The sequence below is a fragment of the Scyliorhinus torazame genome, chromosome 14, assembly GCF_047496885.1.
Source record: "Scyliorhinus torazame isolate Kashiwa2021f chromosome 14, sScyTor2.1, whole genome shotgun sequence".
NCBI classification, from domain to species: domain Eukaryota; kingdom Metazoa; phylum Chordata; class Chondrichthyes; order Carcharhiniformes; family Scyliorhinidae; genus Scyliorhinus; species Scyliorhinus torazame.
In genome coordinates this window covers 11,014,488-11,039,176 of record NC_092720.1, presented here as the reverse complement: position 1 = coordinate 11,039,176, position 24,689 = coordinate 11,014,488, and the positions used below count along the sequence as shown (strand labels likewise).

The 24,689-nt window shown below is 52.9% G+C and overlaps 1 protein-coding gene across 2 annotated transcripts in view; it reads left to right on the top strand.

The window, feature by feature from the left end:
• Positions 1-205: 205 nt before the first annotated feature.
• The window catches only part of LOC140389519 (growth hormone secretagogue receptor type 1-like), a 66,703-nt gene continuing 42,219 nt past the window's right edge, over positions 206-24,689 (top strand). The window contains exons 1-3 of one of the 2 annotated variants that reach the window (XM_072473694.1): positions 206-360; positions 2,368-3,355; positions 20,891-21,703. In XM_072473694.1, the coding sequence (XP_072329795.1) occupies positions 2,575-3,355; positions 20,891-21,489 (1,380 nt within the window). In that variant the 5' untranslated portion in view covers positions 206-360; positions 2,368-2,574 and the 3' untranslated portion in view covers positions 21,490-21,703. Of the gene's footprint in view, positions 361-2,367; positions 3,356-20,890; positions 21,704-24,689 lie in introns of those variants that run through there. The other variant, XM_072473695.1, reaches the window with a different exon arrangement.

Here is a 24,689-nt window from a genome sequence, read left to right as displayed (position 1 = left end):
AACCTGCTACCCAGGATTTATAACTAGACACTATACACTAACCTTCACACACTGCATTTCCTCGCTCAGTCTCTCTCTCTCCCGCTCTCTCTCCTCTATAATTGTGTGCGAGTTAGCAGGGAATCTATCAGTCAGGAACTGCTACCTCCCTGGTCGGCTGTAGCAGACGGGTGCTCTATGTTTCTCCGTTAGGGGGATGGTATGAGACTGGGATCTGATTCATGTACCTTCCCCTGTGATTTTTGTACATGTGATAATTTCACACGAAACAACAGCACAGTTTGGTGTTTCAATGGATTAATGTTCACATTCAGAGTCGATGCAGAAAAGTGGACCAACTGGTTAAAATCTGGATAACAGGTAAAAATAAACTGTTTGCAGCTCAGAATACAGGCTGATTTTTTCATCTCAGATAATCTGAGGGATTTGCTACTTCATTATAGCTGCTTTGTTACTTTATCAATCTTCAATTTTAACTGGTCGATAATTTCCTCAATGGATTAATGACTTCACTCTCCAAGTTTTTTGTTTATTACAATAATTCTGTTGATGTTTGGTTATTCTTATCAGTTTTATTATGATTGCCTGGTTAATGTTTCCGCTTGTTTATTTTAGGTTTGAGCTTTGTAGTAACTGTCTGTCTCTGTCTCTGTCCCAATGTCAGCCTCTTTTTCTGTCTAACTGTCTCAGTCTCTTTGTCCTCCTCTGCTGTGTGGCTGTGTCTCAGCCTCTGTTTGTCTGGATTTGTCGGTCTATTTCTGTCTGTCCTCCTGTCTCAGCCTCTCCGTCTGTCTGTGTCAGCCGCCCTGTACTATTTGCTTTGTATCTACGTCTTGAACTTGAATATTTTCCTGAGCTTCTCTCTCAATCTTTGTCCTTGTCCCTGGGAAATAACCGACTTGATACTGTGAAAATTTCTGTTCATTTCAGGATCTGACTTTGTTTTGTGAATAAGTGGTTGCTTTTTTCTTTATTCATTCCAGCCCGGTTCAAATCCTAAACAGGATTTGAACTCCCACACCGGACAGGGAGCGGGTCTGGGACAGAGATTGGGTCTGGGCCAGGAAGGGGGGGTCTGAGACAGGGAGCACGTCCGAGACAGGGAGCGGATCTGGGGCAAAGATCTGTAGAGGGACAGGTAGTATTGAGGAAGCAGGGGGGCTGCAGAAGGACTTGGACAGGCCAGGAGAGCGGGCAATGAAGTGGCAGATGGAACACCATGTGGAAAAGTGTGATGTTATGTACTTTGCAAGGAGGAATTTAGGCATAGACTATTTTCTAAATGGGGAAATGCTTCGGAAAGCAGAAGCACAAAGGGACTTGGGAGTCCTTGTTCAAAATTCTCAAGGTTAACGTGCAGGATCGTCATGGCATTCAGTTAGGAAGGCAAATGCAATGTTAGCATTCATGTCGAGAGGGCTAGAATACAAGACCAGGGATGTACTTCTGAGGCTGTATAAGGCTGTGGTCAGACCCCATTTGGAGTATTGTGAGCAGTTTGCCCCGTATCTAAGGAAGGATGTGCTGGCCTTGAAAATGGTCCAGAGGAGGTTCACAAGAATGATCCCTGGAATGAAGAGTTTGTTGTATGAGGAACGGTTGAGGAGTCTGGGTCTGTATTTGTTAGAGTTTAGAAGGATGAGGGTGGATCCTATTGAAACTTACAGGATACTGCGAGGCCTTGGGGATAGAGTGGACGTGGAGAGGATGTTTCCACTTGTAGGAAAAACTAGAAGCAGAGGGCACAACCTCAGACTAAAGCGACTATCCTTTAAAACAGAGATGAGGAGGAATATCTTCAGCCAGAGGGTGGTGAATCTGTGAAACTCTTTGCCGCAGAAGGCTGTGGAGGCCAAATCGCTGAGTGTCTTTAAGACCGAGATAGATAGGTTCTTGATTAATAAGGGGATCAGGGGTTATGGGGGAAGGCAGGAGAATGGGGAAGAGAAAAATATCAGCCATGATTGAATGGCGGAGCAGACGTGATGGGCTGAATGGCCTAACTTTGCTCCTTTGTCTTATGGTCTTAGGGAGCGGGTCTGAAACAGGGAGCGAGTCCAGGATAGGGAGCGGGTCTGAGGCAGGGCGCGAGTCCGGGACAGGGAGGATAAAGGATAAAGAAGAGAAGAAGAGAAGGGAGATACAGAGAAGTGGAGATGGATAGATTGAATGATAGGGACAGATAGTTCAGTGACATGGACCTGCAGAGAAAAAGAGAGCGAGAAAGCGAGAAAGACAGAAAGGGAATAAAAGTTGTCGAGAAAGAGAACAGGATAGACAATGAGATCTGGTGCTAAGACCTGATGCTGGTTGGATTTGCACACTACTGGCTGCTGATGGTAATCTTCTCCCTCTTGTCCTTTGTAGATGGGATGTGACCAGAGGGACCTCCTGTCTCTGGGGTTTGGAAGTTTTGTCCACTTTCCCTGTGAAGTCTCCTGCAATGTCCTGTTTCCCCTTGGTGTAGTGATGGTGTGAGACCTGCCCAGCTATCTCCGCCATCATTACTGCGAGCCTCAAACTGCAATCACACCTCCCCCCAACTCTGACAGACCTACACCCCAGTGACTCAGCATGGCCAACCAATCCAGCAAGCTGAACTGTAGCCACAACTGCAGCCTGGACAACATGGACTATGCTGAAGATTACTTTGATTATCCTGTTAATGTGTTCCCAATTCCCATCCTGACTGGCATCACCGTTACCTGCACTCTCTTGGCGTTGATTGGCATCAGCGGGAATGCCATGACGATCCTGGTTGTGCTGAAGTTCAAGGGGATGAGAACCACCACTAACTTCTATCTGTCCAGCATGGCCTTCTCCGACCTCTTCATTTTTGTCTGTATGCCTCTGGATTTGTACCGAATTTGGCAATACCGGCCCTGGAACTTTGGGACCCTGCTCTGTAAGCTATTCCAGTTTGTCAGCGAGAGCTGCACTTACTCCACAATCCTCAACATCACTGCCCTGAGTGTGGAGAGATACTTTGCCATTTGCTTCCCGCTCAAGGCTAAAGTGGTCATCACGAAGGGCAGAGTCAAAGGGCTCATCTTTTCCCTGTGGTCAGTGGCGTTTGTCAGCGCTGGGCCCATCTTTGTGCTGGTTGGGGTCGAGCACATGAATGGAACCGACCCCTTGCTGACCAACGAGTGCAAGGCGACAGAGTACGCGGTCAAGTCAGGCCTCCTGAACATCATGGTGTGGGTGTCCAGCATCTTCTTCTTTCTGCCTGTCTTCTGCCTGTCGATACTCTACAGCCTAATTGGGAGGAAGCTGTGGCAACGGAAAAAGGAGAGTCTCAGGCCCAGCATCAGTAGCAGAGAGAGGAACAACAAGCAGACGGTGAAAATGCTCGGTAAGTGGCGAGAGAAAGAACCTCAGGATATCCTGAAACCCTCTGCAGCCAATGAAGTACACTTAAAGTCTGATAACTGTTCTAATGTAGGAAAATGGCAGCCAATTTGTGCACAGCAAGCTCCCACAAACAGCAATGTGATAATGGCCGGATTATTTGTTATTTTTAATGATGCTGGTTGAGGGAAAACCCTTATCTTTGCTCTCATACCATGGGATCATTGGCATCCACCTGAACTAGCAAGCAGAGAGTTATTGTAATGCTTTGTACAAAGGATAGCTCCCACAACAGTGTTGCACACCCTCAGTTGGGTACAACAGCTGAGTACAACAGTGTTGTACTCCCTCAGCACTGCACTGGGACAAGATATTCCTGCGGGCCTGAAAGTAAGAATTGGAGCCAATATTTACACACTTCAAAGCATTTATTTACAGAGATACACATCACAAGCAGGCACCTCCTATACCACCAACCACACTTTTAGTCTATTCCTATTCATAGGAACACAAATCATAGAATTTACAGTGCAGAAGGAGGCCATTCAGCCCATCGAGTCTGCACCGGCTCTTGGAAAGAGCGCCCTACCCAAGGTCCACACCCCACCCTATCCACATAACTCAGTAACCCCACCCAATACTAAGGGCAATTTTGGCCACTAAGGGCAATTTAGCGTGGCCAATCCACCTAACCTGCACGTCTTCGGACTGTGGGAGGAAACCGGAGCACCCGGAGGAAACCCACGCACACACGGGGAGGACGTGCGGACTCCGCACAGACAGTGACCCAAGCCTGGAATTGAACCTGGGACCCTGGAGCTGTGAAGCAATTGTGCTATCCACAAGGCTACCGTGCTGCCCTCTGAATCCCTAGTGAATGCCCACGGGATACATAAACCCAGGCACACCTAACAGCGAGTGCCAGCCCAGGTTCCTTTGCTTAAGTTTCTGACTGCAACTTGAACCCACCCTTCCATGGGTCAGAAGTCAGAGTGCGATCCACCAAGCTACACCTGACACTAGGCAGAGAGACTGCACGCTCATCGCTATTGCTTTTGTTTTGACAGTGGAAAATACTTTTAGATTATTGCCTCGGCGGGTGCAGCTCCAACTATACTCAAGAATCTCAACACTGTCCAGCACAAAACAACCTGCTTGATTGGCACCCCACCCACCACCTTAAACATTCACTCCCTCCACCACTGCCACACTGTAGCAGCCGTGTGCACCATCCACAAGATGCACAGCAGGAACTCACCAAGGCTCCTTCAACAGCACCTTCCAAACCTGCCACCTCTATCACCCGGAAAGACAAGGGTATTCGGCACATGTGAACACCCCCCCCCCCCCCCCGCCAGTTCCCCTCCAAGTTACGCATCATCCTGACTTGGAATCTTATTGCCCTCCCTTCACTAAGAGCACTGTGGGTGAACCCACAACAGGTAAACTGCAACGGTTCAAGCGGGCAGCTCACCACCATCTTCTCAAGGGCAATTAGGGATGGGTCACAACCGTTGGCATCGTCAGTGGCGCCCACTTCCCGTTGAAGAGAAAATAAATCCAACAGATAGAACGTCAAACAGTGCAACACCCCTCAGTACGTTAGCTGGGGTATTAACCTAGATTATGGGCTCAGGTTTCTGGAAAGATTTTTGAGCCCTCCACCTTCCAACTCAGAGGTGAGAATGCTACCCACTGACCCACTGTTGACACCATAAATAAAGCGTTAGAAACATCAAATTTGTGCCTAATTCTACATAATTGCGTTCTGAAATATGAACTGAGTGGACTGTTTATAATATATGCTGTGTGACGACTAGCGTTAAATTGACCAGGGGTGGGATTCTCCGACCCCCCGCCGGGTCGGAGAATTGCCGGGGGCTGGCGTGAATCCCGCCCCCGTCGGTTGCCGAATCTGGAGATTCGGCGGGGGCGGGAATCGTTGGCCCCCCCCCCCCCCCCCCCCCCCGGGATTCTCCGGCCCAGATGGGCCGAAGTCCCGCTGCTGGAACGCCTGTCCCCCCCCCCGGCGTGGATTAAACCACCTCTCTTACCGGCGGGACAAGGCGGCGCAGGCGGGCTCCGGGTTCCTGGGGGGGGGGCTCGGGGCGATCTGGGCCCGGGGGGTGCCCCCATGGTGGCCTGGCCCGCGATCGGGGCCCACCGATCCGCGGGCGGGCCTGTGCCGTGGGGGCACTCTTTTCCTTCCGCCTTCGCCACGGTCTCCACCATGGTGGAGGCGGAAGGGACCCCTCCACTGCGCATGCGCGGGGATGCCGTGAGCGGCCGCTGACGCTCCCGCGCATGCGCCGCCCGGCAATGTCATTTCCGCGCCAGCTGGCGGGGCACCAAAGGCCTTTCCCGCCAGCTGGCGGGGCGGAAATCAGTCCGGTGCGGGCCTAGCCCCTCAAGGTGAGGGCTCGGCCGCTCAAGATGCGGAGGATTCCGCACCTTTGGGGCGGCGTGATGCCGGACTGATTTGCGCCGTTCTTGGCGCAGGTCGACGGACATCGCGCCGATTACGGAGAATTTTGCTCCTTGTCTCTGAATAAAACTCTGTCCTTGAGTAGCTTGTTCATGACCTTTCCTTGATAATTCTCCGGGAGATTTGCTGAGGAAGGTGACAAGCTTCGAACTCAGGACAGAAGCAAATTCAACACAGGGGGTGGGATTTATCCATCCCGCCTGCCCGCCCCAAGACCCAAAATCCCCGCCTGTGTCCCGCGGACCTTTAAATGGTGCATCCCGCCTGTGACAATTCCCACAGTGGGCGGGACCACAGAATTTAGACTCCCAGGGCGAAATTCTCCCCCAACGGCGGGATGCCCGCCGACTGGCGCCAAAGCCGGCGCCAATCAGACGGGCATCGCGCCGGCAAAAAGGTGCGGAAGTCTCCGCATCTTTGGCGGCCTAGCCCCAACATTGAGGGGCTAGGCCGACGCCGGAGGGATTTCCGCCCCGCCAGCTGGCGGAAATGGCGTTTGTTGCCCCGCCAGCTGGCGCGGAAATGCGGCGCATGCGCGGGAGAGTCAGCGGCCGCTGTCAGTTTCCCAGCGCATGCGCGGGAGCGTCAGCGGCCGCTGACAGTTTCCCGCGCATGCGCAGTGGGGAGAGTCTCTTCCGCCTCCGCCATGGTGGAGGCCGTAGCGGAGGCGGAAGGGAAAGAGTGCCCCCACGGCACAGGCCCGCCCGCGGATCGGTGGGCCCCGATAGCGGGCAGACCACTGTGGGGGCACCCCCCCCGGGTCAGATCGCCCCGCGCCCCCCCCCAGGACCCCGGAGCCCGCCCACGCTGCCTGGTCCCGCCGGAAAAATACCAGGTTTGATTTACGTCGGCGGGACAGGCAATTCCTGGGCGGGACTTCGGCCCATCCGGGCCGGAGAATCCAGCGGGGGGTCCCGCCAACCGGCGCGGCCGGATTCCCGCCCCCGCCCAATCTCCGGGAGCGGAGACTTCGGCGGGGGCCGGGGGCGGGATTCACGGCGGCCAACGGCCATTCTCCGACCCGGCGGGGGGTCGGAGAATGACGCCCTCAGTGTCCAACTTTAGATGTGATTCACAATTGGACAGCACACACTGAACAATCCTAAATGTTCTAAGATTTACACTAACAACCAATCTAAAATAAAAGCAAATTATTGTGGCAGCTGCAAAGCTGAAATAAAAAACAGGAAATGTTGGAAACCCAGAAGGTCTGGTAGCATCTGTGGAGAGAATCAGGTGTTTCACAACTCTGTTTCTCTCATGCACAGATGTTACCTGATGAGTGCGAAATGAAAAGCTTCGACAGGATGTCTCAACAAGATTCAGGGTTAGGAATTGTTGGAGCAATTTGGAATGTCGGTGGGGTTAACGATCCGAAAGCAACACCACCAACATTGAAAACATTTAATGGATGTATTTCAAACAAATGTGTCTCTGGGTGTAAGTAACACCGGTAAAGGCAGCATTTACTACACGTGAGATGGTGGTGATGAGCTGCCTTCTTGAATAGCTGCAGTCCCTGAGGTGTAGGTACACCCAGTGTGCTGTTTGGGAGGAAATTCTAAGATCTTCACCCAGCGACAGTGAAGGAACGACAATATATTTCCAAGTCAGGGCGGTGGGTGATTTGGAGGGGAACTTCCAGGTGGAGGTGTTCCCAGGTATCATCTGCCCTTCTCTATCCAGGTGGTAGTAGTCATGGGTCCTTCAAGGGAGCCTTGCTGGTGTGCATCTGGTAGACAGTTCACACTGCAGCCATGGTTCAGAGGTGAGGGAGCGAATGATGCAAATGTGATCTCTGGGTGGGAGGCATTGCAGCACAGTGGTTAGCACTGTTGCTTCCCAGCACCAGGGTCCCAGGTTCGATTCCCGGCTTGGGACACTGTCTGTGCGGCGTCTGCACGTTCTCCCCGTGTCTGCTCCGGTTTCCTCCCACATGCCCTGAAAGAGGTGCTTGTTAGGTGAATCGGACATTCTGAATTCTCCCTCTGTGTACCCGAACAGACAGGCCGGAATGTGGCGACTAGGGGCTTTTCATAGTAACTCCATTGCAGTGTTAATGTAAGCCTACTTGTGACAATAAAGATTATTATTATAGTGGCGAAGAAGGGCAGCATGCGGCACAGTGATTAGCACTGCTGCCTACGGCGCCGAGGTCCCAGGTTCGATCCCGGCTCTGGGTCACTGTCCGTGTGGAGTTTGCACATTCTCCCCATGTTTGCGTGGGTTTCACCCCCACAACCCAAAGATGTGCAGGGAGGGGGGATTGGCCACGCTAAATTACCCCTTAATTGGAAAAAAAATAATTGCGCACTCTAAAAAAAATTTTTTTTTAATTGTAGTGGCGAAGGTGCTACATTGTCAGAGGGTCAGTACTGAGGGAGTGCCGCACTGTCAGAGGGTCAGTACTGAGGGAGTGCTGCAGTGTCAGAGGGTCAGTACTGAGGGGGCGCCGCACTGTCAGAGGGTCAGTACTGAGGGAGTGCCGCACTGTCAGAGGGTCAGTACTGAGGGAGTGCCGCACTGTCAGAGGGTCAGTGCTGAGGGAGTGCCGCACTGTCAGAGGGTCAGTGCTGAGGGGGTGCCGCACTGTCAGAGGGTCAGTACTGAGGGAGTGCTGCACTGTCAGAGGGTCAGTGCTGAGGCAGTGCCGCACTGTCAGAGGGTCAGTACTGAGGGAGTGCTGCACTGTCAGAGGGTCAGTGCTGAGGGAGTGCCGCACTGTCAGAGGGTCAGTACTGAGGGAGTGCCGCACTGTCAGATGGTCAGTACTGAGGGAGTGCCGCACTGACAGAGGGTCAGTACTGAGGGAGTGCTGCACTGTCGGAGGGACAGTACTGAGGGAGTGCTGCACTGTCAGAGGGTCAGTACTGAGGGAGTGCCGCACTGTCAGAGGGTCAGAACAGAGGAAGCGCCGCACTGTCAGAGGGTCAGTACTGAGGGAGTGCCGCACTGTCAGAGGGTCAGTACTGAGGGAGTGCTGCACTGTCAGAGGGTCAGTACTGAGGGAGTGCTGCACTGTCGGAGGGTCAGTCCTGAGGGAGTGCTGCACTGTCAGAGGGTCAGCCCTGAGGGAGTGCCGCACTGTCAGAGGGTCAGTACTGAGGCCGCACTGTCAGAGGTTCAGTACTGAGGGAGTGCCGCACTGTCAGAGGGTCAGTATTGAGGGAGTGCTGCACTGTCAGAGGGTCAGTACTGAGGGAGTGCTGCACTGTCAGAGGGTCAGTCCTGAGGGAGTGCTGCACTATCAGAGGGTTAGTACTGAAGGAGTGCTGCACTGTCGGAGGGTCAGTACTGAGGGAGTGCTGCACTGTCAGAGGGTCAGTCCTGAGGGAGTGCTGCACTGTCAGAGGGTCAGTACTGAGGGAGTGCCGCACTGTCAGAGGGTCAGTACTGAGGGAGTGCTGCACTGTCAGAGGGTCAGTAGTGAGGGAGTGCTGCACTGTCAGAGGGTCAGTACTGAGGGAGCGCTTCACTGTCAGAGGGTCAGTACTGAGAGAGTGCCACACTGTCAGAGGGTCAGTACTGAGGGAGTGGTGCACTGTCAAAGGGTCAGTACTGAGGGAGTGCTGCACTGTCAGAGGGTCAGTAGTGAGGGAGTGCTGCACTGTCACAGTGTCAGTACTGAGGGAGCGCTGCACTGTCAGAGGGTCTGTACTGAGGTAGTGCTGCACTGTCAGAGGGTCAGTACTGAGGGAGCGCTGCACTGTCAGATGGTCAGTACTGAGGGAGTGCTGCACTGTCAGAGGTTCAGTAATGAGGGAGTGCTGCACTGTCAGAGGGTCAGTACTGAGGGAGCACTTCACTGTCAGAGGGTCAGTACTGAGGGAGTGCTGCACTGTCAGAGGTTCAGTAATGAGGGAGTGCTGCACTGTCAGAGGTTCAGTAATGAGGGAGTGCTACACTGTCAGAGGGTCAGTACTGAGGGAGCACTTCACTGTCAGAGGGTCAGTACTGAGAGAGCACTTCACTGTCAGAGGGTCAGTACTGAGGGAGTGCTGCACTGTCAGAGTGTCAGTACTGAGGGAGTGCTGCACTGCCAGAGGGTCAGTACTGAGGGAGCGCTGCACTGTCAGATGGTCAGTACTGAGGGAATGCTGCACTGTCAGAGGTTCAGTAATGAGCGAGTGCTACACTGTCAGAGGGTCAGTACTGAGGGAGCACTTCACTGTCAGAGGGTCAGTACTGAGGGAGTGCTGCACTGTCAGAGGTTCAGTAATGAGGGAGTGCTGCACTGTCAGAGGGTCAGTACTGAGGGAGTGCTGCACTGTCAGAGGTTCAGTACTGAGGGAGCACTTCACTGTCAGAGGGTCAGTACTGAGGGAGTGCTGCACTGTCAGAGGGTCAGTACTGAGGGAGTGCTGCACTGTCAGAGGATCAGTACTGAGGGAGTGCCGCACTGTCAGAGGGTCAGTACTGAGGGAGCGCTGCACTGTCAGAGGGTCAGTACTGAGGGAGTGCTGCACTGTCAGAGGATCAGTACTGAGGGAGTGCCGCACTGTCAGAGGGTCAGTACTGAGGGAGTGCTGCACTGTCAGAGGGTCAGTACTGAGGGAGTGCTGCACAGTCAGAGGATCAATACTGAGGGAGTGCTGCACTGTCAAAGGGTCAGTGTTAACATAAAAAAATCCCATGGTGGTATCTGGGGAATAACAGGGTTGCTACCATTGGTGGCCAGGGTCATGTTTATATCTCAACCACCATCAGTTCTGTGGGAGCTTTCTGTGCACAAATTAACTGCTGTGATTCCAACATTGTAACAGTGACTACATTAGAAAGAATACTTCTTGTCTGTAAAGCACTCTGTACAGCCCTGCAGTTGCTAAAGACATTGCGGAAAAGCAAGTGTTCTCTTTCTTTCTGGTTGAACAATGGACTGTGGCAGTAAATGTGATCATGCTGCTTTGTGCAAAGGAATATACAGATTGATGGGCCATATCTTGAGGTTGTAATGATGGTGAATCTCTTCGTGTTTTCGGTCATTATTCTGTGAAACAGACAGCAACTCCTGGCATCTGCTCCTGTGCAGATCACTGTGGAAAACCAGACTTGATCTCCCTGCTCGCTCCAGGATATAACAGTGGTGTCCTAGCGGAAAGAAATCTCAGAAATCATTCGCTTTGCTGTGCACTGCCAGTTTTTACACACTTTCAGAACCCTTTCAAATCTCTCCCATTGTGATAAAAAAAGCAAAGGTTTTTTATGTTTGCTGTTATATTTCAGCTTCTTGTGTGCATTGCAATCTTTAGTTTGCTTTCTGAGAAATTATGAAAAAATAGATAGATAGATAAATAGATAGATAGATACAGAAAGATAGATAGACAGATAGATAGAGGTAGATACAGGAAGATAGATAGATAGATAGCTGATAGATGGATAGATAGATAGATAGATTCATATGTATATCGATAGATAGATAAAAAGATAGATAGATAGATGGATAGATAAATAGATGGATAGATAAATAGATGGATAGATAGATGGATAGATAGGTGGATGGATAGATAGCTAGATAGATAGATAGAGGTAGATACAGGAAGATAGATAGATAGATAGATAGATAGAGGTAGATACAGGAAGATAGATCAACAGATAGATAAATAGATAGATAGATAGATAAACAAACAGACAGATACACAAACAGACAGCTAGATAGATAGACAGACAGACAGGCAGACGGCAGACAGACAGCTAGATAGAGAGACAGACAGACAGGCTGACGGCAGACAGACAGATAGATAGATAGAGGTACATACAGGACGATAGATAGATAGATAGATAGATTCATATATAGATAGATAGATAAATAGATAGATAGATAGATTGATAGAGGTGAATACAGGAAGATAGATAGATAGATAGATTCATATATAGATAGATAGATAAATAGATAGATAGATAGTTAGATAGATAGATAGATAGATAGATAAATAGATAGATAGATAGATTGATAAAGGTAAATACAGGAAGATAGATAGATAGATAGATTCATATATAGATAAATAGATAGATAGATAGATAGTTAGATAGATAGTTAGATAGATAGAGGCAATCATTATGGTGGCATTTCAATGTGCAATTAATTACAGAATAGAAATTATTCTACTGCAATCTGTATTTTGTATTTAAGTCCATAAGTCAGATGTTGTCAAATTGACTTCTCAAACGTTTACACACCAGTTGTACGTTTTGTAACGTTGGGGATTGCGCTGTCTTGTAGTCCTTCACTAGCTGATTAGTGGAATGGTGTATTTTCTCCTTAATTCCATCGCAGGTTTACTTTTTCCTGTGATTGTGGCAGGAGACAGTGGCAATGGGAGCTGGGATTCCTGAAATTTGTACGTGAGATTCTGAATGGACTTGACAAGGTGGACGTGGAAAGGATGTTTCCTCTTGTGGGCGAGTCCAGAACGAGAAGGCACTGTTTTAAAATTAGGGGTCGAGCTTGAAGGGCAGAGGTGAGGCAAATTCTTTTCTCTCAGAGGGTTGTGTGACTTTGGAACTCTCTACTTCAGAAGGTGGTTGGTGAGAGGGGGGGAGAGGGTCACTGGATATTTTAAAGGCAGAGGTAGATAGGTCCTGTTAGGCAAGAGACTTAAAGGTTATCGGGGTAGATGGGAATGTGGAATTCGAAACACAAACAGATCGGCCATGATCTTATCGAATGGCAGAGCAGGCTCGAGGGGCCGAATGGCCTATTCTGCTCCTAATTTGAATGTTCGTAATTTTTACCCAGGAGGTGAAAGTTTAAATCGATACTTTATACTTGCTGGTTTGCTGCCTGTGAGAATTCTTCCATGCGATTGGCTGACTAGCTTGCTTGCTGACACCATTGTTGCTGGACGCCAGGGATCCACAATTTCCCATGCTGGAACTACATGAATATCAGGAAAGGTAAAATCCTGACCACAGAGACCTCTGGATGTTCGTGGACAGTCTTCCTCAAGGTCAGCAGTCAACGCCAGTGGACGGCCACAGAATCCGGGCCAGTAATATTTGACGATTCACACTGGCAGTTGCACTTTTTACAAACAAATCCTTTTGGTATTTATCAACTCGCTCTGCCCTGCTCAACCCTTCAACCCTTTACTGAAGCAAGAGCCACTGGACAATGAGTTAGTAGAATGATACCAGAACTGAGCGGTTACAACCACCAAGAAAGATTGAACAGGCTGCGAACGAAAAGGGGAGGTTGAGGGGGGCTCTTTAAACTCTTTAAAATTATGAACGGTTTTAATTGTGTCGATGTAGAGATGATGTTTTGACTTGCAGGTAGATCTGGGCTCGGGGGCCATGAATACAAGACTGATGTGAGTAAATCCCATGGGAATTCAGGAGAAATATCTTTACCCAGAGAATGGAGAGAATGTGGAAGTCACTCCCACAGGGAGTGGGGAGAAGTAGGGACTCGCTCTCACGGGGAGTGGGGTGAATGTGGGACTCGCTCTCACGGGGAGTGGGGTGAATGTGGGACTCGCTCCCACGGGGAGTCGGGTGAATGTGGGACTCGCTCCCACAGGGAGTGGGGAGAATGTGGGACTCGCTCTCACGGGGAGTGGGGTGAATGTGGGACTCGCTCTCACGGGGAGTGGGGTGAATGTGGGACTCGCTCCCACGGGGAGTCGGGTGAATGTGGGACTCGCTCCCACGGGGAGTGGGGTGAATGTGGGACTCGCTCCCACGGGGAGTGGGGTGAATGTGGGACTCGCTCCCACAGGGAGTGGGGAGAATGTGGGACTCGCTCCCACGGGCAGTGGGGTGAATGTGGGACTCGCTCCCACAGGGAGTGGGGGGAATGTGGGACTCGCTCCCACGGGGAGTGGGGGGAATGTGGGACTCGCTCCCACGGGAAGTGGGGGGAATGTGGGACTCGCTCCCACAGGGAGTGGGGAGAATGTGGGACTCGCTCCCACGGGGAGTGGGGGAGAATGTGGGACTCGCTCCCACGGGGAGTGGGCTGAATGTGGGACTCGCTCCCACGGGGAGTGGGGGGAATGTGGGACTCGATCCCACACGGAGTGGGGTGAAGTGGGATTTGCTCCCACAGGGAGTGAGGAGAATGTGGGACTCGATCCCGAAGGGAGTGGGGAGAATGTGGGACCTGCTCCCACAGGGAGTGGGGAGAGTGTGGGACTCACTCCCATGGAGAGTGGGGAGAATGTGGGACTCGCTCCCACAGGGAGTGGGGAGAATGTGGGACTCGCTCCCATGGGGAGTGGTGAGAATGTGGGACTCGCTCCCACAGGGAGTGGGGAGAATGTGGGACTCGCTCCCACAGGGTGTGGGGAGAATGTGGGACTCGCTCCCACAGGGAGTGGGGAGAATGTGGGACTCGCTCCCACGGGGAGTGGGGAGAATGTGGGACTCGCTCCCACAGGGAGTGGGGAGAATGTGGGACTCGCTCCCACAGGGAGTGGGGTGAATGTGGGACTCATTCCCACAGGGAGTGGGGAGAATGTGGGACTCGCTCCCACGGGGAGTGGGGAGAATGTGGGACTCGCTCCCACAGGGAGTGGGGAGAATGTGGGACTCGCTCCCACAGGGAGTGGGGTGAATGTGGGACTCATTCCCATAGGGAGTGGGGAAAAGCTGGGACTCGATCCCACGGGGGGCGGAATTCTCCCGAAACGGCGCGATGTCCGCCGACTGGCGCCCAAAACGGCACCAATCAGACGGGCATCGCGCCGCCCCAAAGTGCGGAATGCTCCGCATTTTTGGGGGCCGAGCTCCAACATTGAGGGGCTAGGCCGGCGCCGGCCGAATTTCCGCCCTGCCAGCTGGCGGAAACGGCCTTTGTTGCCCCGCCAGCTGGCGCGGAAATGACATCTCCGGGCGGCGCATGCGCGGGAGCATCAGCGGCCGCTGACAGTTTCCCACGCATGCGCAGTGGAGGGAGTCTCTTCCGCATCCGCCATGGTGGAGACCGTGGCGGAGGCGGACGTGAAAGAGTGCCCCCATGGCACAGGCCCGCCTGCAGATCGGTGGGCCCCGATCGCGGGCCAGGCCACCGTGGGGGCACCCCCCGGGGTCAGATCGTCCCGCGCCCTCCCCAGGACCCCGGAGCCCGCCCACGCCGCCTTGTCCCGCCGTTCAAAAGGTGGTTTAATCCACGCCGGCGGGACAGGAAATTTATCGGCTGGACTTCGGCCCATCCGGGCCGGAGAATCGAGCGGGGGGGGCCCGCCAACCGGCGCGGCCCGATTCCCGCCCCCGCCGAATATCCGGTGCTGGAGACTTCGGCAACCGGCGGGGGCGGGATTCACGGCAGCCCCCGGCGATTCTCCGACTCGGCGGGGGGTCGGAGAATGACGCCTGGGGAGTGGGGGGAATGTGGGACTCGCTCCCACAGGGAGTGGGGAGAATGTGGGACTCGCTCCCACAGGGAGTGGGGAGAATGTGGGACTCGCTCCCTCAGGGAGTGGGGAGATTGTGGGACTCGCTCCCACAGGGAGTAGAGATGAATGTGGGACTCGCTCCCACAGGGAGTAGGGAGAATGTGGGATTCGCTCTCACAGGGAGTGGGGAGAATGTGGGACTCGCTCCCACAGGGAGTGGGGAGAATGTGGGACTCGCTCCCACAGGGAGTAGGGATCAATGTGGGACTCGCTCCCATGAGGAGTGGAGAGAATGTGGGACTCGCTCCCACAGTGAGTAGGGATGAATGTAGGACTCGCTCCCACAGGGAGTGGGGAGAATGTGGGACTCACTCCCACAGGGAGTAGGGATGAATGTGGGACTCGCTCCCACAGGGAGGGTAGGTGAATGTGGGACTCGCTCCCTCAGTGAGTTGGGAGAAGGTGAGACTCGCTCCCACAGGTAGTGGGGAGAATGTGGGACTCGCTCCCATGGGGAGTGGGGAGAATGTGGGACTCGCTCCCACAGGGAGTGGAGAGAATGTGGGACTCGCTCCCACAGGGACTGGGGAGAATGTGGGACTCGCTCCCACAGGGTGTGGGGAGAATGTGGGACTCGCTCCCACAGGGAGTGGGGAGAATGTGGGACTCGCTCCCACAGGGAGTGGGGGAGAATGTGGGACTTGCTTCCACAGGGAGTGGGGAGAATGTGGGACTCTCTCCCACAGGGAGTGGGGGAGAATGTGGGACTCGCTCCCACGGGGAGTGGGGGAGAATGTGGGACTCGCTCCCACAGGGAGTGGGGAGAATGTGGGACTCGCTCCCACAGGGAGTGGGGGAGAATGTGGGACTCGCTCCCACGGGGAGTAGGGAGAATGTGGGACTCGCTCCCACAGGGAGTGGGGAGAATGTGGGACTCGCTCCCACAGGGAGGGTGGTGAATGTGGGACTCGCTCCCTCAGTGAGTTGGGAGAAGGTGAGACTCGCTGCCACAGGTAGTGGGGAGAATGTGGGACTCGCTCCCATGGGGAGTGGGGAGAATGTGGGACTCGCTCCCACAGTGAGTAGGGATGAATGTGGGACTCGCTCCCACAGGGAGTGGGGAGAATGTGGGACTCACTCCCACAGGGAGTAGGGATGAATGTGGGACTCGCTCCCACAGGGAGGGTGGTGAATGTGGGACTCGCTCCCTCAGTGAGTTGGGAGAAGGTGAGACTCGCTCCCACAGGTAGTGGGGAGAATGTGGGACTCGCTCCCATGGGGAGTGGGGAGAATGTGGGACTCGCTCTCACAGGGAGTGGGGAGAATGTGGGACTCGCTCCCACAGGGACTGGGGAGAATGTGGGACTCGCTCCCACAGGGTGTGGGGAGAATGTGGGACTCGCTCCCACAGGGAGTGGGGAGAATGTGGGACTCGCTCCCACAGGCAGTGGGGAGAATGTGGGACTCGCTCCCACGGGGAGTGGGGAGAATGTGGGACTCGCTCCCACAGGGAGTGGGGAGAATGTGGGACTCGCTCCCACAGGGAGTGGGGGAGAATGTGGGACTCGCTTCCACGGGGAGTGGGGAGAATGTGGGACTCGCTCCCACAGGGAGTGGGGAGAATGTGGGACTCATCCCACAGGGAGTGGGGGAGAATGTGGGACTCATCCCACAGGGAGTGGGGGAGAATGTGGGACTCGCTCCACAGGGAGTGGGGAGAATGTGGGACTCGCTCCCACGGGGAGTGGGGGAGAATGTGGGACTCGCTTCCACGGGGAGTGGGGGAGAATGTGGGACTCGCTCCCACAGGGAGTGGGGAGAATGTGGGACTCGCTCCACAGGGAGTGGGGAGAATGTGGGACTCGCTCCCACAGGGTGGTTGGCGTCAATGGTATTTGAGGGAGCTGAAGCAGAAGGGTGTGCTGATAGGTGCATTGAAGCAGAATGAGAGAAGGTAGAGGAGTTGGGCTGAATGGTTGTTGCGTGTCCTGTAAAACCTTTCAGCAAAAACAGCGAGATGTTATAATTAGACAACCCTTTTCCACACAGTGCAGAGTTAGTGAATTCAAATCCTGTAGAAATGAATGTTAAACAGGTGGATTTACTCGAGAGAATTATTCAACAATATTCATTTGGCCATCTGTTTTGTAGCTTTGCTCTTGTAAACCTTCAAAACACCTTTCTGTTGAGATTATCAGTTGCAGATGTCAGTACTCGGTAATTTGAGGCACCCAGTCAGACATCAAACACTCCCGGGACAGGTACAGCACGGGGTTAAATACAGCGTAAAGCTCCCTCTACAGTGTCCCCATCAAACACTCCCAGGGCAGGTACAGCACGGGGTTAGATACAGAGTAAACTCCCTCTACAGTGTCCCCATCAAACACTCCCAGGACAGGTACAGCACGGGGTTAGATACAGAGTAAACTCCCTCTACACTGTCCCCATCAAACACTCCCAGGACAGGTACAGCACGGGGTTAGATACAGAGTAAAGCTCCCTCTACACTGTGCCCATCAAACACACCCAGGACAGGTACAGCACGGGGTTAGATACAGAGAATACTCCCTCTACAGTGTCCCCATCAAACAATCCCAGGACAGGTACAGCACGGGGTTAGATACAGAGTAAACTCCCTCTACACTGTCCCCATCAAACACTCCCAGGACAGGTACAGCACGGGGTTAGATACAGAGTAAAGCTCCCTCTACACTGTGCCCATCAAACACACCCAGGACAGGTACAGCACGGGGTTAGATACAGAGTAAAGCTCCCTCTACACTGTCCCCATCAAACACTCCCAGGACAGGTACAGCACGGGGTTAGATACAGAGTAAAGCTCCCTCTACACTGTCCCCATCAAACACTCCCAGGACAGGTACAGCACGGGGTTAAATACAGCGTAAAGCTCCCTCTGCACTGTCCCCATCAAACACTCCCAGGACAGGTACAGCACGGGGTTAGATACAGAGTAAAGCTCCCTCTGCACTGTCCCCAACAAACACCCCCAGGACAGGTACAGCACAGGGTTAGATACAGAGTAAAGCTCCCTCTACACTGTCCCCTTCAAACACTCCCAGGACAGGTACAGCACGGGGTTAGATACAGAGTAAAGCTCCCTCTGCACTGTCCCCATCAAACACTCCCAGGACAGGTACAGCACGGGGTTAGATACAGAGTAAAGCTCCCTCTACACTGTCCCCATCAAACACTCCCAGGACAGGTACAGCACGGGGTTAAATACAGCGTAAAGCTCCCTCTGCACTGTCCCCATCAAACACTCCCAGGACAGGTACAGCACGGGGTTAGATACAGAGTAAAGCTCCCTCTGCACTGTCCCCAACAAACACCCCCAGGACAGGTACAGCACAGGGTTAGATACAGAGTAAAGCTCCCTCTACACTGTCCCCTTCAAACACTCCCAGGACAGGTACAGCACGGGGTTAGATACAGAGTAAAGCTCCCTCTGCACTGTCCCCATCAAACACTCCCAGGACAGGTACAGCACGGGGTTAGATACAGAGTAAAGCTCCCTCTACACTGTCCCCATCAAACACTCCCAGGACAGGTACAGCACGGGGTTAGATACAGAGTAAAGCTCCCTCTACACTGTCCCCATCAAACACTCCCAGGACAGATACAGCACGGGGTTAGATACAGAGTAAAACTCCCTCTACACTGTCCCCATCAAACACTCCCGGGACAGGTATTGCACGGGGTTAGATACAGAGTAAGGCTCCCTCTCCATAGTCCCCATCAAAGAGACGTTTGACAGGCACGGCATACCACTCACAGTAATGAGTGACAACGGCCCATGTTTCTACAGCCGAGTGGTCTGACTTTGCACGATCCTACCACTTCAGTCACATCACATCCAGTCCCTGTAGAGGGTTCCATCTCTGCTACTCCACTACTGGGCCGATATCTGGGGTTTGAGTATCTGTGTGTGTCTCTCTCCAGCTGGCACTGAAACTTCAGAGGCCAGGGGATGCCGCACTGGGACACCTCCACGGGAGAGAGCACTGAATCAAGCCTGCCGTTTATCCCTAACCGGAAGCCTGAGGCTTATATCACACAGATATCCAGACCCCCACCAATGCCCAGGTGATTCTCTCTCTTGCCGGTGGTGCAACACCCACCCGGTTCCTACTTCGCTGGAGTAGCTTTCCCAAGAGAGAGAATAGGACACTGCTGTTTATTACCTAACCAGCAGCCTGTCCTGAGTGAATTGTTCAAGATGACCCTAGATTCTCGAACCCGGAATTAAGGTGAGGAATATCTTAACAATGACTTGGTCAGAGATCGCTGGTGAGAGATTGAAGAATTTAAACGACTCCAATTATCAGCAAATCAAGGTTTATTGCAAAACCCAGGTCAAAATCATCAAACAGAAGAAATTATAATAAAATCTTAAACTCTAACACAAACTAAGTCTATTCAGAAAGTACTACAACGGACACAACGTAAAATCTTATTGTTACACAGTTTTAGCAATGACACAGAACACAAATCAAGTCCCCTTCCCCAAAGCCTCAACTACTATCAAGGTCAAGGGAGTTTCGCAAGCTGCTGCAGGGTACTTACGGTCACAGGCTGCAGGAGGTCAAGTCGAAGGTGGAGAGGTCAAGCCAAGAGAGCCTCAATCGAAACACAGCCCCTTTTATATCCGTTTTACCAGGCTTTTTCCTGTGTTCGGCCAGCCCCTTTTGCATTGAATTCATAAGGTTTAAAGTTCCCGCTGGTCCCGCCCCCTTTGAGCCGGTCAGAGCTGTCGACTTCCGGGTTTTCCTCCCCCTTTGCGTTGTATCGGTCCAAGTTTAAAGTTCCCGCTGGTCCCGCCCCCTTTGAGCCGGTCAGAGCTGTTCGCTTCCGGGTTCTCCTCGCAGGTCCGCTCCTTCCAGCCAGGCAGACCTGCCGCGATTTGAATTTGGCGCCGACTCCGCCCCCTCCACCCAGTGAGTTCCTGCCGGTGGCTTCTGTCAGGATTGGAGTACCTCCCCCAGGTCCGCCTCCAACTTGGTTTTTTCTACCGTTTATCTTCAAGGGGCTTTTCCAGCGCAATATACTGAGCCCAGACAGTCTGCTTTTTGGGATAACAAGGTTAAGCTCTCTTGTGAAGATTTTCAAAGTCTTCCAGCTGCTCCGGAGATGGCTGCTATTCTCACCTTGCTATGTTGATGGGGTGTTAATTGGATTCTGCTCTGGTGGAGGCCAAGTCATTTACATCTGCATGGGGCTATGACCATCCCATTGTCCTGCTTGCAGGCAGGCCCCTTACAGCATTACCATGCCCCTTTGTCTGTGTTTTAATCTCATCTAGTTTTCTGGCTCCTTCTTCCTTGTAGCTCCTGGGGGGGGGGGTTTGTAAATACCTATGCCCCTACTCAGCTCAGCGGACCAAGCCTGCTGGGAAATTTGGTTACGTTCCCTTGGCTGAAAAGTGTCCAGTTTACAGTCTCTGGGTTTTATCCTTGGGCAATCCAAAAAGGGCCGAATTGCCCGAAAACCTTACATCCCCATTACCCGCAATCAAACGGGAAGGCCGAAAAAGGGGTCCATATTGTCAAGTGGTTGCAGTGCAAGGCTGCAGAATAAGCCTCGGACTTCAACCTGGCGCTGTTGGCATACAGGGCAACCCCTCTGTCGACTGGTTTGTCTCCGGTGCAGCTGCTCATGAACCGCAACCTGAGGATGACTGTTCTCGCCATCTATGTTCCAGACTTTGACCGCCTCACGGTGCTGCAGAAGGTGCAGCGATCCAGGGACCAGCAGAAGATCACGTATGATGCTCATGCCAAGGATCTACCTGCGCTGGCTCCAGACGATATTGTTCGTGTCCAGTTGCCTGGGGGAGGTTGGTCAGCCCCAGTTACTGTCGTCAGGCAGGCTGCCCCCAGGTCCTTCGTTGTCCAAATGGCTGATGGCTCCATTCTACGGCGCAACAGGAGGGCGCTACGAAATGTTCCCTGCCCACCGCCTGGCCGCACTTCTCCGCATGTCATCATGCCTCCTCCGGACATCTCGCACCACGAGGCCACCGATCTGGCAGCAATCCCGCCTGTCCAAGTGCCGGCGTTCCCCCCCTCCACCTCTGAGGTGATCGACAAGAATTTGTCGCCCGCCACAAAGACTGAATCTATAGACTTAAATCTTGTAAACTTTGTTCAGTTTCCTCTGTATCTGCACGATAGACACCTTCCAATGTACATATGTTCATTCACTCACCACTTGTATATAATCATGCATGTATATATATCGCCACGTTCCAAAATTTATTTCAGAAAGGGGAGATGTCATAATATCCACTCATGTATATAATGAGATGCAGACAGGCAGTGATTGACACACAGGATAACCAATGAACACACACGACACATAACAACCAGTCACCAGACAGTACACCACCACTATAAAGCACACAGGGCATTAAGACTCTCGCTCTCTCTACAGGACACAGCTACTGAGATAGAAAGAGTGCACAAGCCAGTGAGCACTATCACCATGAGGTAGAGAGTTAGTCTGGTCAGGCCAGTAGGAGGTTATTAGTTAGATTGATAGAGTGTCAACTCACAGCAGGCTATGTACAGCAATCAGCAAGTTCAATAAAACAGTGTTGGACCGTCTCCTGTGTCAGAAGCCTGTTTCTAGCTTCACTGCATCCAGTTGCAGTCAACGTTGAACCAACTTACTTAACACATCAGGGTTAAGTGGTGATAACTGGTTTCCCGCCACGTTGCAGCGAGATCCCGATTTCGCCTACAGGAGTGGGCCAGTTGCATTGTTTGGTGGCCGGCATGGTTCTCGTTTTCAGCCTCTCCCGCTATTCTACCGGCCTTCTCTTGCTCGAGCAGGAGTGCAACGAGGCCGCAGACTCACACCCCTTGTCGTCAAAACCCCCAACTTATTGACTGATCGAGGAAATCTGTCACCTCTGACTGGCCCCGCCTCCAGTGACTCCAGTCGCAAAGGAACGTGTTTGACTCTTAACTTCCCTCTGAAGCGGGTGGCAAACCATTGTATCAAACTACTAATCCCGGTTCGAAAAGTGACCACTCCACCTCCCCGGAGCAATTCTGGACGGGGAACACGTGTCAGCTTTTGCCATGACGCCTCATCTCAAAAATACCATGAAGGCGTGAATGTGAGAAAGCTGGTCCACACATTCGTGCATTTCCGTGGTTCTATATTGCAGACAGAATGTTCTGTCGGATTCCTCTATGGACAGTGGAGAAGAATCGTTTGTAACGGTAATGGTATTTGCAATATGGACCAAGTGACTGATATAAATTCCAATTCAATAAGTGTGAATGTGTAATTTGTCTCGATAGCGAAGTGCGTCCTTTTCTGGAAGACAGCCTGGCTGTCTCTTGAGCCAATTTAGACTCTTTGCTTCGAGCACACTTATTGATACCCAGTGACATTTTATTTTAAAATATTTTTATTCGCCATATTTTCATAATTTTTACCATACAGAAGAGAAACAAAAACAACCCCAACAATATCAAAAAAGCAACAATCCTCCCACAAACCCAACCCCCCCCCCCACCTCCTGATTCCCCCCCCCTCCAGAACAGTCAACAACAACCAACTCCCGAAAGTGCACAACAAACAAACCCCAAGAATTGTCGAACCACACCCGCCCTCCGCCCCCCTCAGCTTCAACTTCACCTTCTCCAGGGTCAAAACCTCCAGCAGGTCCCCCCCACCACCCCCCCCGCCACCCCGCCCCGCCACGCCGAGGCACAGGGTGAGGTGACTGACCACCACCCCAACAGGACCCGCCTGTGAGCGATCAGCGAGGCGAAGGCTAAAACATCCGCCCCCGAACTTGGGCTTCTAGGGGACCGGGCTCCACATCCACGTGTAAGACCCCCGAGATGGTGCTGAACACCATCCTCCAAAACCATTCCAGCTTCGGGCAGGACCAAAACATATGGACGAGGTTCATGAGGCCCCTGCCACATCGCTCACAGACATCCTCCACCCCCTCAAAAGGCCGGCTCATCCTTGGCATTGTGAGATACACCCTATGCGTGACTTTCAACTGTGTCAGCCCCAGGCTCGCACACAAAGTCGAGGCATTCACCCTCCGCAGCACCTCGCACCACAATCCTTCTTCCATCGCCCCCCCCCCCACAGCTCCTCCTCCCATTCTGCTCCCCCTCCATGGACACCCTGTCCTCCTCCAGGAGCCTCCCGTGGATCACCGCAGCAACTCCCCTCTCCAGACCTCCCGCTGACAGCACAGCGCCCAGCAACCAAGAGGCCGGCACTATCGGGAAGGTCGGGGGGAACCTTCCTTGTGAAATCTCGAAGCTGCAGGGACCTAAACCCTTCCCCCTGAGCCAACCCATACTTCTCTCCCAACTCCTCCATGCTCGTGAATCACCCCCGCCCCCCAAGAAACAAATCCTTCATTTCCTTGATTCGCCCACTCATCCCGTCTCCGAAACCTCGCATCCATCCTCCCCGGCTCGAATCCATGATTGCCCCTAATCGGCAATCGCCCCCGCCCCCCCCACCGACACAGCCCACAGCCTAAAATGTTGCCTGAACTGCCTTCATAGGATTCCCCACCCCTCTCCCCCAGACAAAGAAATCCACCCCCTTGAAGAAGGACTTTGATAAAAAGACCGGCAAGCACTGTAATAAAAACAAGAATTGCGGCAACACGTTCACTTTAACTGCCTGCACCCCCAAGCACCGAAAGTGAGTGCCCCCCCCCCCCCGTCCCCGTCCCCCCTCTTCCCCCCCCCTCCCCCCCGCCCCCCTCCCGGCTGGGCGACCATGAAATACCCGCTTTGCCTAAATTCAACTTATACCCCGAGAACGACTTTGTTTGCACTGAGTGCTGAATTTGAGTGCTAGAGTGAGAGTTTGGTGACTGAGGGAGTGCTGAATTTGGTGCATTTGAGTGCTATAGTGAGAGTTTGGTGACTGAGGGAGTTAGGAGAGGAGGGAGTAAGGTGCTCCTTTCATTTTGTTTCCTACACTTCCGCAAAGAGCGAGAAGGGAGCCAGGAGTTTACAGAGAGTGCAGCTGACTGGGAGCAGAGTCGGAGGGCGGAGATCCAGTTGCTCCACAGGGCAGCTATATTCTGTAAGGTAAGAGGGGATGGAGGCTAGGGCAGTTGCATGCTCCTCCTGCAGGATGTGGGTGGTGAGGGATACCACTGGTGTCCCCGCTGACTATACCTGCGGGAAGTGCACCCAACTCCAGCTCCTCAGAGACCATGTTAGGGAACTGGAGCTGGAGCTCGATGAACTTCGGATCATCCGGGAGGCAGAGGTGGTTATAGAGAAGAGTTACAGGGAGGTAACCACACCCAAGGTACAGGACAAGAGTAGCTGGGTTACAGTCAGGGGAAAGAAAACAAACAGGCAGACAGTGCAGGGATTCCTCGTGGCCGATCCCCTTCAAAACAAGTATACCGTTTTGGATGCTGTTGGGGGGGATGACCTACCGGGGGAAGGCCCTAGCGGCCAGGTCTCTGGCACTGAGTCTGGCTCTGGGGCTCA